At 57.8% G+C, this 17,029-nt stretch overlaps 7 protein-coding genes across 7 annotated transcripts; 4 read left to right on the forward strand and 3 right to left on the reverse strand.

Annotated features, from left to right (window-relative positions):
- Positions 1–181: 181 nt before the first annotated feature.
- On the reverse strand, positions 182–887 carry SPSK_09786 (uncharacterized protein; the record flags this gene model as incomplete). Its single annotated transcript, XM_016736356.1, has 2 exons — positions 182–763; positions 804–887. 2 exons carry the CDS (start codon positions 885–887, stop codon positions 182–184), a joined length of 666 nt encoding a protein of 221 aa, XP_016587134.1.
- A 1,196-nt stretch (positions 888–2,083) lies between these two features.
- SPSK_09010 (uncharacterized protein) lies at positions 2,084–3,775 on the forward strand (the record flags this gene model as incomplete). Its single annotated transcript, XM_016735591.1, has 1 exon — positions 2,084–3,775. One exon carries the CDS (start codon positions 2,084–2,086, stop codon positions 3,773–3,775), a length of 1,692 nt encoding a protein of 563 aa, XP_016587135.1.
- Positions 3,776–8,206: 4,431 nt separating this feature from the next.
- On the forward strand, positions 8,207–9,711 carry SPSK_09154 (uncharacterized protein; the record flags this gene model as incomplete). The annotated part of the gene is made up of 2 exons (XM_016735733.1): positions 8,207–8,503; positions 8,566–9,711. 2 exons carry the CDS (start codon positions 8,207–8,209, stop codon positions 9,709–9,711), a joined length of 1,443 nt encoding a protein of 480 aa, XP_016587136.1.
- Positions 9,712–10,445: 734 nt separating this feature from the next.
- Positions 10,446–11,656, forward strand: SPSK_09394 (uncharacterized protein; the record flags this gene model as incomplete). The annotated part of the gene is made up of 2 exons (XM_016735967.1): positions 10,446–10,966; positions 11,023–11,656. 2 exons carry the CDS (start codon positions 10,446–10,448, stop codon positions 11,654–11,656), a joined length of 1,155 nt encoding a protein of 384 aa, XP_016587137.1.
- A 29-nt stretch (positions 11,657–11,685) lies between these two features.
- On the forward strand, positions 11,686–12,678 carry SPSK_09563 (uncharacterized protein; the record flags this gene model as incomplete). The annotated part of the gene is made up of 1 exon (XM_016736135.1): positions 11,686–12,678. The coding sequence occupies one exon, from the start codon at positions 11,686–11,688 to the stop codon at positions 12,676–12,678; it is 993 nt and encodes a 330-aa protein (XP_016587138.1).
- A 173-nt stretch (positions 12,679–12,851) lies between these two features.
- Positions 12,852–14,381, reverse strand: SPSK_09135 (uncharacterized protein; the record flags this gene model as incomplete). Its single annotated transcript, XM_016735714.1, has 1 exon — positions 12,852–14,381. The coding sequence occupies one exon, from the start codon at positions 14,379–14,381 to the stop codon at positions 12,852–12,854; it is 1,530 nt and encodes a 509-aa protein (XP_016587139.1).
- Positions 14,382–14,955: 574 nt separating this feature from the next.
- SPSK_08855 (arylsulfatase) lies at positions 14,956–16,860 on the reverse strand (the record flags this gene model as incomplete). The annotated part of the gene is made up of 1 exon (XM_016735441.1): positions 14,956–16,860. The coding sequence occupies one exon, from the start codon at positions 16,858–16,860 to the stop codon at positions 14,956–14,958; it is 1,905 nt and encodes a 634-aa protein (XP_016587140.1).
- Between the last annotated feature and the right edge of the window lie 169 nt (positions 16,861–17,029).

Below are 17,029 nucleotides of genomic sequence, written 5' to 3' on the forward strand. Positions count from 1 at the left end.
AATCAAAGGCGGGCCGCATTGGCATGGCTGTATCATAATGCAATTTTGAATATAATTTTTTTCTGTTCTTCAGGCTGATGTGTTTGAGCTGCCCTGCTCATTGTCCACAAGTTATGTACGACGCAACATCCCGCCGAACCCAGCTCCATCGTATCCTTGCGTCCCGCCACGCTTGCCTCCCTTACAGACCCTTGCCCATAAACTTCCGCTTTGTAAAGCTCAGCCACCACTTGCTCGGCTTGCCGTCACCGCCCTCCTCGTACACCCGCGCCAGCAGCCGCTGCGCCAGCTCCTGCCGCACCTGCGCCATGTACTGCCGCAGCAGCTCCGAGTCCTGCCGGTCTCGTGGTGGCTCGTACATCTGGTTCAGCGGGAATCCCGGGTCGCCCGGGATCGCAAAGTTGGTGTCCAGCGCCAGGTTGGTCACGTCCTTGGTCGCATCGCGCACACTGGCCGTCGGCTTGATCTTGGAGAGGCAGTCGCTGACGAACCAGATGCCGTACACCAGCAGCCGGTCTGCGGGGCCCTGGATCTCAAAGTTGCGGAAGAACGTGTTGGCCCGGAACAGGGCAATCACCTCGTCCAGGATGTCGTAGCTCTCGCTGTCCGGGTCCGGCGACTCGTTGGCCGGCAGCGGCGGGTTTGGGAAGGGGAGCGTGTACGCGGGTCCGCGGGCCTTGGTCCGCAGGGGCAGCAGGGGAAAGTTGCCCACGAGCCGACCCTGCGCGACCGACGGGTCGTTGTTGAAGATGGAGTTGTAGGCCTGCCGTGTGTTAGTCGCCAAGTTTGCCGTATGCATCAACGTGCATCGCATCGCGATCCTGAAGAGCGGCTTTGAGAGCGTCGCCGCGCCCCCGCCAAGGTGAGAACCCGCTGCTTACCGGCATTGCGACTGAAATTGCTGCAATAAACAGTCACAGACGACAAACGAGAAGCCGTGAAAGAAAGCCCGCTGCAACTCGGCTTGGGCAAATGGGATGGTCGTGTGAGTGAGCAGACGATGTCGAAGAGGGGGGCGATACCAAGCTTCGCGCAAAAGGTGGCTTGGACCTGCTGTGACGACGCCTGCCAGGTTCTCTCCGAACAGCACACTTCGGCCCTTAGCCCCACCATCCCGCCGTCCGCTGTGGGCGTTAACTTTGGAGCAGCAGCAACTCGTCGGCTTATGTAATTCATGCCTTATAAATTAGGCACAAATATCTCCGCCGTTCGTGGCTGCCTGGATGGTGTGGGGCTAAGTCAGTGGCTGGGAATGAGTAGATGACTCATCGAAACGGCTAAACATGGCTTATTCAGTGATTCACGCCTTGGTACAGTCACGTGCTTACGTGGAATTTTCGCTCAACCACTCTCGCCCCCTCACCCTCCTCTTACCTTTTTGTCAGGATAAAGTAGTGGGTGCCCACCCACCGTCCCCCTCCCTGAAAGCGATCCCTTGCTGCAGCCAACCGCGAAGCGCGCGCCCTTTGCTCTTTCCCTCCCGCCACCAGACCGCGTTGGTCGTTGCTGCCACATTCTTCGTTTCATCCGCGCTGCCGCCTGACGAAAAGGCGACAAGGCGAAATCTCATTTTGGGCTCCTTCACTTTTTTTTCCCATCTCAATATTTACCACGAACATACTGTTTCCGGAGCCTCAAAAATTCTGCTTTTCTTTGTCGCATTGTCTCACCTGTTCGACGTTTTCTTTTGGCGCTTAGACCCCTCCCCAACACTTTAGCTGAGTGATCACCACCCGTCCATTTGCTCGCGCTTTGGCCGCTTTGGGCGTGTGCGCGTCGCGACAATTCGAGCACACAACCCAAAAGGGACCAAAAAGGGACTACATCCCTAACTCTGGTTGCCTTTTCGTGCTCCAGATACTCTCTTCACGCATCTCAATCGAAACGTCCAGGTACGTGTTTGATTTTTATTTTACCGCCCATGTCGCGTGACCGGTGGTGCAGCGCAATGCCGTTTGCATTTTCCCTTGTTGAATTTCCTTTTCTGGTCCATGGCTAACAAATCCCTGCCACCGCTCTCACAGCCTCGAGACGATTCTGTACACTCGTCTTCTTTCCAGCGTCGTTCTAAGTATCTGTGACCATGCTGGACAGTCCCGTCGAGGTGGGCGCTGAAGCGGCCTTCGTCCCGCTGGCGTCGACACCTCCTTCCCAGCCCGATATGCAGCCTACGCCAAAATGGCGACGCCGCCAACGTCGTAATGTCCCGACATGCCCAGACCCGGGCTCGCTCTACGACATCCTACGCGAGAATTGCGGGACGTCGCTCTTCGTCCTCCCGATCCTCTGGACCGACCATCACCCGCGTTTGCTTCGCGCCGAGTTTATGGCAGAAGAGCCCACCCTCACGCCGACTCCGTCGTCGACTATGAGCGACCTCCCTGACTCACCGGCCAGCGGCAGTAGCAGCCAGCGTCAGCGCCCGTCTGAGATCGCCGAGGCTCTCAGCTACGACCTTACTTCGCTGCTGTCCCCCGAGGACACGCGGCCCTTCAGCAAGTCTCGCGCGATTAAGAGCGTGCTATCTACGCTGTTCCAGTCCGCCTTCTCCCGCCCCAACAGTGGGGCTGAGCTCGACATGCACTTTGGCGACCGCATGTTCCGCAGCGCCGTGCGCGTCCCGGTGCTGTGGAAGAGCGCCGACGCCGCCGACTCGTCCTTTGACTCTGCCGTCACGCGGCCGGTCTCTTCGTTTGGCCATGCACCCAATGGCGCACGCGAGTCAAATGACTTTAGCTGCATCGCAAGTACACAGAGCAGCCAGGGGGCCTCCCAAGGTCCCATCGTCGCTTATGTTAATCGGACACACTTGTCCATGATCCGCCGGAACCTGTTCCGCATTGTGGACGGCCCCGAAGACGGCGATCGCGCCAACATGCCCGTTACACGGCTGCAGGCGCTGCGGTCAAAGCAGCTGGTGCCGAGCGAGCCCGACCGGGACGCCTACCTCTTGGGCGTCTTCCTTGCCATGGCACAGGCGCACTTTTATGAACCCTCACCGTCCCGCATGGCGTCTCAGATGTTCTCGTGGAACGCCAAGAATCGCGCCGATCGTATCTCCAGGCCCAGCGAGTTTCACGACGTCAAGCTGCGCATCATCACGCATGACGACGAGACCAGCGACTTTATGGTGTACACCACCGTTGTGACGGCCGCATTCCTCAGACGGTTTGCCGAGCCAAAGAAGGCCCACCCTAACACGGAGGAGCAGGCCGGCATGCACATTGAATACACCCGGGTCCCCGTGTGGCCGATTCTCGGCCTGCGGGAGCGACTCGGTAAGGCTCTTGGCCGTGACCTGGTTGGTGACGTGCAACAGACCATGGACCTGTTTAGCCACGATGAGGCCGACGTGGAGGATGCCAAGGACGGCGATACCAACGGGCATACCGACACGAATGGCCATGCCACTGCCAATGGCAATGGCGATGCCGATACCACCACCGAAGCTGACAAAGCGACTGCACGGTACAAGGAAGCCCAGGCCGTGGCCGAACAGCAGCAAAAGCAGGAGAAATTGGGCAGCTTGAAGCGGAAGCGGACGGCAGATAAGGTCTCTCTGACGGACATGCTGACAGCCTCGCTCGACGACAATGGCAACCATGCTGCCAATGGAAGCGATGACGTCAACATCCACAACGGCAGCGGTGCCATTGTTGCTCCCTCCCCAGCAGCCGCAGCAGCCGTGGCCATCACGTCACCGACGCTGTCTCCGCGCGCAAAGCGGCGGCAGACACGGCGCTCGCTGTCGTCTTCGTCACTTGCCGTCTTTTGATCGGCCACCAGCAACCAGCAACATGGATTACGCATTGAGACTCTCAGTCTCTTTTCACGATAGGCGTTGCGGACCTTTTTTTTCGATGTTTTTTCAACAAACGATTCCCCCCTTTTCTTTTTTCACTCTTTCTGTTCACACCCGGCGTTTTCGAGAAACAGGCGGCTATTGTTTTGGGTGTCAGGGACACAAAAGAGATACTACATACATTCACACAGGAGGGCTCAAACACGGCATGGATCATCAGGGATGGCAAACGGAAGGGTATGTTGGTTTTCATCTTTGCAGTGGGACTATTTTTGTCCTTTTCTCTCTTTTACTAGCATCGCCAGAGGACACGCGAGAAACCCCCTGGACGACATGACCGCATGAGCCAGACGGACGGGTTCGGATTTGGTTTTGCTCAAAGTTTTGTCGTTTTCTTCTCCTTCTTTTCACTCGCTGCCTTCATTACCCCCTTAGTTTTTGACTGATACTTTACGCAATATTACAACGGACAAAGTGGACACTATGGTGTTACTGAGCCGTTTTCTTTGAGAACACGTTCTCCATGCAACCAGTGATATCATGGACCAAGGTTTGATACAACGACATCATTGTGCCCTTTCTCTCAGGGACAACAATGTAAATATTCATCACAAGGCTGGAACCGACAATCGGAGCCAGGCTCCGAGCCGATACTATCATCGTACCAAGTAGCAATTCATAGGCACTGCTCCGTCTCCTGAGCTGCCTACCGAGGCCGTGGAAGGGGACGCAAGCTTCATGCTCGAATCTAGTAGTTGAGGTGCATGGCTGGAACTGTGTCGAAATCCAAACCCTTCGAGGTGGCAAGGTGGTCAATTATTCCATGTCCAAGTAAACTCACGAGCTTTTGTTCATCTTTGTGTCTCAACAAGTGCCCCCGCTCAGGAGACACACAAACATGTCCAAGCTTGTTGCCGTTTAGTTTGCATATATATATATATATATAGATACATATATATATGCATGCAAAACTCCGCAATAAGGCCTCTTTCATGTTTTGTTAGTCTTGGACAACATAATCTTCAGCTGGAACAGTTCGTGTGAAGAAGACTATAATTGTTTAGCAGAGCTTCATCGGCATTGGAAAAGCAACAAGGAAAGAAGTCGGAGCTATCAAGATCAAAACTTACGTCGTAGATTTATCTCAACCGCCGCTTGGTACAGGTCTTACTTCTTGACCTTCCTGGTTAACACGGAAGGTACAAATAAAACGCCCGATCGGGTGGCGTCATCACTCACCTTAATTTAAGTAAGCGTGTTTCCATGTGCTTAAAATTACGCTGCACCAGAGCCTTCAGCAACACTCGAGTGTGGTGATTCGGTTGCCACAGGTTCTGCATATTTAGAGTTTCTCTCTGAACGGTGCCAAAAACGACAGCCGTTTCCTGTGTTTTGAGCTTGTTGTGACAGCGCATCGGGCAAAGGACCCTGTCACGAAGGATTTATGGCGTGTGTTTGTTACAGGGGTGCGCGGTTCGTCAATAGCCGCAAACGCGCTGATGCCTTTCTTTCTCGAAGTAGACTGAGGCGTGAGCATAGACACGCGACAGACGAAACGACAAAGTATCGAGCGAAACAAAAGAAAAGAAAAGGTCTTGGAAGTCAAATTTGTCTTTCTCTGTTACTTTCTATCTTGCCATCGTTCCAACGACGGCTACGTTTAAAATCGGAAAGTTGTTCAAGAAGCTCAGTAGAAGTTAAAAACAGAAACCCGCCAATGCAGCTGATAGGACCAATACGAAAAGTCTTGGGGCAGTGTTTTCGAAGGGGAAGCTGATCCTTTCGAGCATTGAGAAGAGATTGAGAAGAGATTGAGAAGAGAGAGACAAGGGGAGGGGACGGCAACGGTACGAAATACGACTAATTATTACGAAAAGGAGATGGTGAGGCTGAAAACAGGAAACTGCAGCGTTGGATTGGTAGAATACAGAAGGAGCTCCAGTTTGAAAGGCACGCGCAAGGGAAAGAACGGTGGTGTGGACAAAGACAATGAGCGTGAGAGCTAAAACGTGAAGTCAAAAGAAACAACAAAAAAATACTAGCTCGAAATAAAAAGCCTTGCCAAGCCTACCGGGAGGCCCACCCCGTTTACTTAATGAGTGAAAGCGCACTTGGCAGGACCCGCTTGACAGGCATCAAAGGGTCCACCTGCTGACCTTTGACTGGCGCGAGAGAGGAATTGGCTATTGGAAGCTAGCACACTGGCGCATCTAGTGGCCACAGGGGAAATCACAAGGGGGCGAGGTACACAAAAGAGGGCAAGCACGAACGACATTCATTTCCCGTTTTCTTCAAACTTTAGTGCAAGAGCATGGCACAGTCAGCGCCGTTCAGGCCGATAGAGGAAAGAATCACCTTGTCTTTGAGAAAGTGCGAGTGTGAAAAATGCAAGTACTAGCAAGGAACCGTGGTGCTGGGGAAAGAGGAACTGGGTAAGGGGTGCGATGCAGATTGTCAACAATGAGAAGTTGCAACCCGCGAGCTCCTGCCCATCCTACAGCAGACGAGGAAAGACAACGGGTAGCCTTGGAACCAAAACTGTGGGCCAAATAGGAAAGCTGCGCGAAACAAACTTTGCCCTTCGTACTTCGTTTGGGGTTCAAAATCAACCAACAAAGACATTTTAGTGTCTTACGATGTCTGCAAAACGGCTACGACGTACTTCGTACGCGCCCAGCCGAAAGGGATCCCGCATGCCAGTCGACCATGCCAACCACACATAACGCACGTTTTCTGCCATTCCTCGCGCGAGGTGAATCTGCCTCTTGGACAGAAAACAATGCAATGAAGGCAGCCTCAAGGTAACGGGTATGACGACGTTACAGCCTCTCCAGTGCTCTCCTTTGGGTTTTGCATGCCAAACTAATGCATGTCTTGAATAGTTTCCTAGCCGGACGGAGGCTCACGGAAGCCCTGTTGTTTCGATGTGTTCTGACTTTCTTCCAGGATCGACTACACTTCTCCACCAGGTGCTTACTCTCTCTGCACTGCTGGACCAGAAGCTGTGCCTTGTTCGCTGATGCACACTGCCTCCGGATCCCTACATATCTCAAGTTGACCGAGACAGTTGAGCCGTCAAGACAAGCGCCAACGTCGCCACAAACTAGTGCCTGCCTTATGGTGAAGTCGTTGGTCGGACTGGACTTCAAAGTTAGATCAAACAAGGTGCGGCAGGCTCTTGTATCTTCCGAGTACTAGCGGCCTGGAGGCAAAGACGAAAAGACGACAAAACAAAACAAAGTCACAAGAGGTAGGGCGAGATGCCAAAAAAGAAGAAGAAAAAAAAACGAAAGAAAGAAACAAAGACAGGCATCTGTACAAAATGATTACTATTGAAGGGTCTTCTGGGTCTTCTAGAGGCACTTCCTTGATGCTCACCCTCACCCTGGAAGGGCACAGGGCGTGTGCCATTCTTTCCGACCGGTCCTACGGCGCCATTCGCGGCAGGCTGATTTCCCACAGTATCTCTCCGTTTCTTGGCTCCATCGTCGTACGGCAGGCTTCTCATGGTCCTTGAGACCCCAGATCCCCAAGCAAGGATTACGGAGTACTGCAGCTCAGCTCGGCCAGCGGCCCAGCCCATTGGCTCATTCAGTGCGGTTCGCCCAAAGGGACCCCACCCTATATTCTGCGAAGGGACACTACCGAGGCGGACGAGGAGATGCTCATCAAAACAAGTCACAGTCCGTCGAAACGGTGACTAAAAAGGAGGAATCTCGCTACAAAGCGATTCTGGATCTCAAAAGTCAGTAACCTACGGTCCAGATTCTTCACCATGGCCTGTTCGAAGAAGTAGAAAGAGGGAAAAGGATTGGGAAAGAAAAGAGGCTGAAAAAGAGATCAAGAGGAACCCACACCAGATACCACGGAAGCTAAATGTTGCAGTCTGCTTTTGAGGCTTGGCTGGGCCCCCTCGTCTTAACTGGCCGTATCATTGCCCCGGTTTTGAGGCTGCACAATGACTGAAGACCCAGAAACCGTGGACGGTGACCCTCGGTCGCGCGTTGGAGCTGTGGTCTGGTACACACTAACCTGGGGCTGCGCTGCGAGCTACATGGACGGGCAGACTTCAAATCAAACCAAATCTCCTTTTTGTCTCCGACGACCCTGTCGACCTGGCAGTCTCTTTCTTTCCTTCATTTAGGTCGTAGATTTCTTCTTGGCCTGTGTCTCTCTTCCCTTTTGCATCACGAGTTGTCGTCTCTCGTTGTGTTGCTTTCTTGTCAAGTACCGTCGTTTGTTTTCTTCGAGCCAGTGGTTGACTTTCTTTTACGTTTCCCTCGCCCTTCACTCACCTTTTTTCTTTGTCTTTGCTCTTTTCCCCTTCCTTTCCTCTCCCTCTCACTCTATAAACCCCGACGAAACGAGCCTCAGCGTCACGTCAGCTTGTGTTCTTCACCAACCATGGTTTCGGCACTCCTCTCTGCCGCCGTTCTATTCGGCGTGGCGGTCGAGGCCATCCAGTTCAAGGCCGCCCCTGCCACATTCCTGCCAGACATCCCCGGCGATGCCATGTCCCCTAAGCCGACGTCGCCGCCCGAGCTGCGCCGCAACAACCTGTTCCGTCGCGCGTCCTCCGAGACAACGGTCTACTACGCCCCCGACAACACCTGTGGTTTCCTCTCCGGCAAGAAAGGTAATGTGCAACACCTACTCCGCATGCAACCTGTCACCTGCACGACTCAGTTCGGGTCCTTTCACGTACATGATGCTAACTGCCTTGGCCAGATGATGCCTACACTTGTAACGACGTGAGTGCCCAGTGTGCTATCATCACACTCAGCAAGAGCGGTTATATTGGCTGCTGTGACGATGGCGATTGCGGCGGTTTCCACCTGGGCTGTGTCGACAGCTCCGCGTTTTTCTCCTCGAGTGCCTGCGGCTCCAGCTGCCAGTCCGACACCTTCACACTCAAGTGTACCAGCTCCGATGCGCCGTTTTGTAACTCGGTCAGCATCAACGGCGGCGCCTCGCTCAAGGTCTACGGCTACTTCTGTAACGACGCGGCCGTCTCCACCATGCAGCCCATTCTCACTACTTTCGCGGGCGAGACCGACGGCCGCTCGTTCTCTGCTTCGCTGCTTGGTGCTAGCACCACCCTCGACAGCACAGGCGACACGGAGACGTTTGGCGCCCACCCCACCAGCAGCAGCAAGTCCTCCAACTCGGCTGCCCACCCAACAACCAGCGGCGGCTCTAACGGCGGCTCCTCGTCGCCGTCGCCCAGTCCCGCACCTAAGAAGAGCACCAACACCGGTGCCATTGCTGGTGGTGTTGTCGGTGGCGTTGCCGGTCTGGCCTTGATCGCGGCGGCTATCTTCTTCGTCCTCCGCTCCCAGCGCAAGAACAACGGCTTGCAGAATGGCCCCGCCGGTCCTGGTGCCGCCGCCGCGGGTGCTCCTGCCCCTGGTGTTGGTCCCGATGGTGCTCCTCTGGCGGGCGCTGCCGTCGCCGGCTCGCCTGGTATGTCTCAGGTCAACACACCGCCGCCTAACCAGTACTATGCCGCCGACCCAACCAAGGGCGCCGAGTACGCCTACGCCGGCCAAGGCAGCCCGCAACCGGGCCAGCCTCCCTACTTCCAGGGCCAGGGCCAGCCGTTCGTGCCACAGCAGCCATACTACGCTGCCGCTGTTGCGCCCTCTCCCGACCGGACCGACTCGACCTCCCCCCTGGCTGTTGGCTCCTCTGTGCAGGACTACCGCATGAGCAGCGTCAGCGCTGCCGGCAGCAGTCCATACACGGGCGCCATCAGCCCACAGACTACGGGCAACACGGCCGTTGGTGGCCTCGCTCCCGGTGGCCAAGCGCAGGTGCCGGCGACGATCCACGAGGCCGGCGGCAATGCTGTCGGTGGTGCGCAAGAACTTAACGCCAACCACCACGGCGAGATGCACGAGCTTGCATAGCCGTCGTAGATTGTGGGCTGTATGCGTGGACAACGGTCGAAAACGTCAAAAGAGGCGAGAAGCAGTGTCGGACAATAAATCACGAAAACAATAACAAAAAGGAGCCCGACGGCTGTGGGAGTAGCGTCTGTTTTGTTTATACACTGTGCGATTTATTGCATTTTTATACCTCGGGGAACTGTTTCTTTTATTTTCAACGATTTCATCAACGCCACTTTCATTTACCAGTTTTTTTTTTCCCTTCCTTTTTTCGTCTTTTTGGGTACATCAGTTAAACCTTACTTCTTATTATATAATGTTCCAGTTCTTCTTGCCTCTTACACACAAGCCGACCTTGGGTTCCGATCTTTGCTCCATGTTTGTTGGTTATGTATTTTTGATTTGATTGTTTCTTTCCATTTATCCTTGACTTTCGCCATGCAAAGTACACTATGCAATTTGGACATATTGCTTGCTGCACCAGCGGCGGCAGAGTTAAGCGTGCAAATGGACGATTTATTTAACCGCGAAGCAGATGTTGGTGCTCCTCTCTCCTCAATTCTTCTGTTCTCTTTCTTTCGCTTGCCCACTGTTGGCCATATGCCGGATATTCTGCGTCTACGATGAAAAATGATGACGAAAAAGGGGGGGAGTATTTGAGCCTGCTCGTCGACTGTATCCTCGTGAGGCATTGATGATTCTTACAGCAACGTTTCTGCAATACTGTCTCGCGCAACGCCGCTGAATTCGACACGATGCAGATCCTATCAGCCACATCTGTCGCTCTATGTTCCGTCTTGTTGTCTACATTAGCAGACGCAGCGGCAACACGAATGCGACCTCGTCACGACCTCGTTCGCCACGAGTGGCATGAGCCTCGGCACATCCAAGGATGGAAGCGCCGCAATCGCCTGGCCGTCGCCTCGACGGATCATCTCCTGCCCATGCGCATCGGCTTCGTACAGGCCGACGCCGCCGTCCAGAACGCACACAGCATGCTCATGGACCGCGCCGATCCGGCCTCGCCCCTCTACGGCCAGCACCTGACGGCGACCGCTGTGGCGGACCTGTTTGCCCCCGCCGACGAGGCCGTCGAAGCTGTCAAGAGATGGGTGGTGGAGTCGGGCGGAGTCGCTGCCGACCGCGTGTCTCTGTCCGCCAACCGGCAGTGGCTGCAGTTTGACGCGCACGTCGACGAGGCCGAGCTGCTGCTGCAGGCCAAGTTTTACAGCTACGAGCACATACAAAGTGGTGTCAACGTGACGGCATGTCCAGAGTAGGTCAATTCACTTGTCTCGTTGGAACAAGGAGTCCCCTTTTGCTGATCAACAGATATCATGTCCCGGCGGCGCTGCAGCAGCACATTGACTACATCACGCCCGGCACCAAACTGGCGTCGTACGGATTCAGCGACGGCGTCAAGGCCCTGGGTCTGCGTCGGCGAGAGAATGATACAGACGGAGCCCGGCTGCAGCGCAGGACCGAGCAGGCGGCAGCCACGGCAGCCACGAAAGCAACGACAGCGGGAGCGCCTTGGGTCACAGGCGGCTGTGACGAGTTTGCCACGTTTGAGTGCATCCGAGCGCAGTACGGCCTTCCGGTGCCCTCTTCGTTGTCGAAGGTGACGCCTGTGTCGGGCAACCAGCTCGGCATTTTTGAGACAGCCGGCCAGCACTACTCGCAAGACGACTTGGATATTTTCTTCTCGTACACGGCGCCCGAGATTCCCGACGGCACGAAGCCCGAACTGCGGGCCATTGATGGCGCGACAGGGCCGGCCGCGACGCAGGACACGGCCGGTGCCGAGGCGAACATGGACTTTGAGGTGGCCATGCCACTGGTGTGGCCGCAAAAGACGGTGCTCTTCCAGGTGGACGACGAATACTACGAGAATGCCATGACCAGCGGCTCGGGCAAGGTGACGGGCATATTCAACAGTGAGTTCGAAGCCCCTCGTCTGTTCTAGTTTTGTTCTAGCAGTGGTGTCATGCTGATATGGCCATGCATTCACGGCCGGTCACAGCCTTCTTTGATGCCATTGATGGCAGTTACTGCACACTCAATGCATATGGCCAGACAGGCAACTGCCAGGATGCGGCCTGCATCGACCCGGTCTACCCGAATCCCAACGGTGGCGGCCAATCCTACCAGGGCCAGCTCATGTGCGGCACGTTCAAGCCCACCAATGTGATTAGCATCTCGTACGAAAACGCCGAGAACAGCCTGCCAGCCAACTACCTGCGACGGCAGTGCCTCGAGCTGATGAAGCTGGGCCTGCAGGGCGTCACGGTGGTCGTGGCGGCGGGCGACAACGGCGTGGGCGGCCATGCGGCCAACGGCGGCGACGCGCACAAGGGCTGCCTGGGCTCCCAGCACGACATATTCGCGCCGGTCTCGCTGGCCAGCTGCCCGTATGCACTGTCTGTGGGCGCGACCAAGCTGCAGGCCGCCGCCGCCGCGTCGAAAGGCACCTTTGTCGAGGTTGGGCCGACGGACTTTTACACGGGCGGCGGGTTCTCCAACATCTACCCAACGCCGGACTGGCAGCAGTCGGCCGTGGCGACGTACCTGGGCCGGGCCAAGCTGGACTTTGGCGGCTACAGCGGCGACACCGTCCAGGAGAACAGCGGCACCAACTTCAACAAGAGCGGGCGGGCGTACCCGGACGTGTCGGCCCTGGGCAGCAACTTTTACATGGTCTACCGGGGCGGCCTGGCCAAGGGGGGCGGCACGTCGGTGGCGGCGCCGGTCTGGGCGGCGGTGCTGACGCAGGTCAACGAGGCGCGGCTGCGGGCCAACAAGACGGCCGTGGGCCACGTGCAGCCGGTGCTGTACAAGCACCCGGAGGTGTTTACGGACGTTGTGGAGGGCAGCAACCCGGGCTGCGGTACAACCGGGTTTGTCGCGACAGCCGGCTGGGACCCTGTCTCCGGTCTGGGGACGCCCATCTTCCCCAAGCTACGAGACCTGTTTTTGAGTCTTGCATGATGCAAGATGACTCTCGGAGTGGAAGCAACAGCAAGGCATTCACTTTCTTTTCTTTCTTTTATTTTCTTTTTTCTTTCTTCCAAGGATATCAGAGTTTTCTATGGCAACCCGAAAAATCCTCCTGCTGTCGCGCCATTTTCCGAATACAATTTTTGTGCTCCCTGTCCCCCCTACTACTTGCAGTTTCCCGTGACGCTGGGCACGGCATTGGGCCCTTTGCCGACCGGCACCAAGTCCGGCTCGCTGCCACAGCTGGCGCCCTGGGCGAGTGAGACTTCTTGGTTGTCCCAGTCGAAGACGGCGTAGGCGGCCTTGAAGAACTCGACGCCGAGGATCGGGAAGATGTCGCCGTCGTCGTCCGCGGGGCCGCCGGAGCTGAGGCCAAAGAAGCACATGCTCGTGTCGTTGGTGATGAGGTTGCGCTCCGGGTGGATGAGCACCGAGTAGGGCACGTCGATGGTCACCGGTGCGGCCGGGGTGGAGGAGTTGGTGACGTTGGCGGCGGCGGACTTGTTGGCGCTGGCCACTGGCGCAAAGGTAAACGACAACGATCCCGGCAGGTCGGCCATCTTGCAGTCGACGTCTGGGAAGCCTTCGAAGCGCAGCGGATTGCGCGTCAGGTTGGCGTCGAGCATGATGGCGTCGTAGGCGGAGCGCGGCACGTAGATGCCCGTCGTGCCGCTGTCAACCATGTACGAGGCATGGCCCGACGGTATGACGGTCGTGGTGGTGGTGGTTGTCGTCGCTGTCGTCGTGCGCTGTGCAGCCGGCGTGGTCCACTTGGCCGTCGCGTTGCGTCCACCCGGCTTGTTGTGCCGCACCTCCGTGACGGCCAGCCAGTACCGCCACCCGTCGACGCTGTCGTCCCGCGGCAGGATGGGCGTGCGGCCCAGGGGGCCCCGGAACTGGTTGCGGTCGACGCCGCCAAACACCAAGTGCCCGACGTGCTGCGCGACGGCCACGAGCCCGCGCCCAAAGGCCAGGCTGAAGACGCGCGACGCAATCACGCCCTGCTGCGCCAGCGTCGCCACGACGCTCAAGTTGCTGACGGCCGAGTTGAAGCCCGCGGACGCGTCGGGCGCCAGCGCCAGGATGCCCGTGGTCAGGCCGACCGTCTCGTTGGCGACGCCAAAGGGCTGCCGGACGTGCGTCGCATTGCCCCAGGTAAAGACGTCCGCGTAGCCCTCGAGCGCGGCGCCCATGCTCACGTCGCCGTAGTAGACAATCTGGTCGAGGTCGTGCACGGCGGTCGGCGGCGGGCTCGACAGAGACAGGTTGTAGGCCGGCAGGGCGCTGCACTCGGCCTCGCGGACGGCGCGCGCGCAGTCCGGATTGACCCACGTGACCCAGCCGCCGGTGTCGACGAGCAGAGAGACGGGCTGGGGCGGCGTGCCGATGGCCAGGTCGGCCAGGTAGTACTCGTTGCGGTCGATGAGGGCCTGGCGCGGCGGCGCGGGCGCGGCCTCGTGCTTCTGTGCAGCCTTTTCCGCCGCCGTCCAAGGCTGGGCCATCATGGCCGCACGGCGAGCGCCAACGACGGCGTCGGGTCGAGGGCCGACGACCCTGCGGAGGGGCATGCTGACGACCCCATTGGGCGTAGATGATGACGACGATGGCGATGACGATGGCGACGATGCAGGGACAGCCGTCGCCAAGGGCAGTGCCAGCAGAAGAGAGGCAAGCAACTGTACCAAGGGTGCCATATTTGTCGATGAAGTGAAGAAGTGGACGTAGAAAATAAAATAAACAAAAAAAGAAGACCAAACGATGTCTGTTTTGCTTTCATCCATCGTGACCACATCACAAAAGCACATTGACGTCCTTTTATTAAAGCAGAGAGGGGACTTGGCCGCTCTACTCTCACCTACACGTGCGCCCAATTAGCCGTCTCCTCTTTCCATCGTCTTCAACCTTTGCCCAGCACCTTGGCCAGCAGTACGGGGCTTTCTGGCTATTCTGTTTGGCAAGCTACGACGTGTCTTTGACAATAAGCAGTCTGTAGTTGAATTCTTTTGTACAGGTTAAACGTAAAAACATGTGGGCAGCAAGGGTGGACCGAGATCTAGGCCCTTTGCATCGCTTCAACGTCTCCGGCTCTTTTCTTCCTGTCCGCAATGTTTCTTTCTCCCTATTTTCTTCTTTCATTTCCCCTGCCGTCCGCCAAGCACGGCAGTCAAGGTGCAACGGTAATTTGCCCACCTCTGGAGAGGGAGGGGGGACTGTTCCATTCTCCCGACCGAGCTGCAGCTGCACCTACACCTACACCTACACCTACACCTACACCCACTCGTGCCACTTGGCGCCGTGGCGGTAGGCGATGCCGTCCGTCTCAAACTGCGGGCCCTCGGCATCGACAAAGTAGCCGGCCTCGCAGCGCGCGTACGACACGCGCTTCTGCTCGACTTCGTAAAAGGCGTCAAACTCGGGCGCCAGCGCCTCGCGCAGGTTGCGCACGTCGCCGTCCGGGTGCAGCTCGGCCCAGGGGCGCACGCAGGCGCGGCCCTTGCACGACTTGAGCACAAGCAGAAGGCTGTCGAGGCGGGCGACGACCTTGGCGAGGGGCACGTCGAGCAGGTGCGTGGGCGGCGCGTGGCCGCCGCTGTGGCCGCCGCTGTGGCCGAGCAGGTTGTGCAGCTGGTAGGGGTCGGTGTCGAGGTTGTAGAGCTCGTGCTCGTTGGAGCAGTAGACGGAGTAATACAAGTTGTAGGCGCGGCCGATGATGCGCACGGCCTTGTAGGTGTTGTTGGTGACGATGCGCGACCCGCCGTTGAAGCCATAGTCGCCCTCGGCCGCGGCGAACCCCCAGAACTCGACCGTCACGTGCTCGTGGCGGCCCGCGCCGTTGTCGACGGCGGCCACATCGAGCTCGTGCGCCGTCAGCGGGATGGGCTCGCCGTCAAAGTCGACGCGCGCGGGCGCGCGGGCCAGCTTGAGCAGCGTCGGCGCCAGGTCGACGTGTGTGGTCACGGCCTGCGACACGCGGCCGCCGGGGATGCCGGGCCCGCGCACAATCAGCGGGATGTTGATGTCCTCCTCGAAGCCGCACTCCTTGCCGGGCTGCAGCCGGTGCTGGCCAATGTGGAAGCCGTTGTCCGTGGTGTAGAACACGTACGTGTTGTCGGCCAGGCCCAGGCGGTCGAGGCGCGCAAACACGCCGTCCACGAGCTCGTCGACCGACTGCAGCGCGCGCAGGCGCTGCCGGTAGAAGTGGTCGTTGGCGTCGACGTTTTCCTGCGTCTGGCGGTCCAGGCGGCTCACCCAGCTGACGCCCGAAGGCGCCTCGGGGTTGAAGTGCGGCGTGCGCGGCACCGTGAGGTCCGCAAACAGGTGCTCGTGGCGCTTGGCCGACACGGGCGCCGAAAACTTGGCGTCGAGGATGTCGTCAATGTCGCCCAGGGCCGTGCCAATCTCGACGTTGCTGTGCGGCGCCACCGGCGCGATGCCTAGGAAGAACGGCGTGCCGTCCGCCTTGCGGTGCGCCGCGGCGGCCTCGAGGAAGCCGTAGGCCTTCTCGGCCAGCACGTCGACGGTGTACTGCCCCTCGTAGCTGCGCGGCGGCTCGTCGTTGCGCTGGTAGCTGGCGTTGAGGTACTGGTAGGTGAAGGGGTCGAGCAAAAAGTCGTTCTGCGTCCAGCCGTTGGCCTTGGGCGAGTTGTAGTTCTCGACGGTGTGCGCGTTGAACAGCTTGCCCGTGTAGTACGTGTCGTAGCCGGCGGCCTGCAGCCACACGGGCAGGTAGTTGTCGTTGAGGCCCTGGCTCAGGAACTTGGGGTAGCCGCCGTGCGGCGGGCTGACGTCCGTGACGTTGGTGTTGTGGGCCTGCTTGCCCGTCCAGAGCGACACGCGCGAGGGGCAGCACACGGCCGTCGTGCAGAAGTGGCGCCGGAAGGTCGTGCCCTGGTCGCGCAGGTGCTTCTTGACGTACGGGAGATAGTCGAGCGAGTTCATGTGCAGGTCCTGGTCGTCGGTGATGATGAACACAAAGTTGGGCCGCGTGCCGCTACCGTGCTTGTGGTGGTGCTCGGCCACCTCCTCGAGCAGGTCCGGGCCCAGGCGGCCGAGCCGGGCCTGGCTATGCGCGGCGTCGTCCTGAATGAGGCGGCCAGCACGGCCATCCCCAGCAGCGCCCGCGGCCGCCACCGATGTGGCCGCAGCCAGGAAGGCAGCGAGCGTGAGCTGCATGATGGAGTGTGGGTGAAGCGGCAAGGCTTGATGGTCAATGCAGAGGTAGCTTGTGAATGACCAAAATCAACAAAAGAGACAAGACAAGAAGCATAAAGAAAAGAACGAGATACAAAAGACGAGACAAAATAAATACAAAAAAGTGCGGCCTCGCAACTGGTGCGTTCCA

This window comes from Sporothrix schenckii, assembly GCF_000961545.1.
Source record: "Sporothrix schenckii 1099-18 chromosome Unknown Cont44, whole genome shotgun sequence".
NCBI classification, from domain to species: Eukaryota; Fungi; Ascomycota; class Sordariomycetes; order Ophiostomatales; family Ophiostomataceae; genus Sporothrix; species Sporothrix schenckii.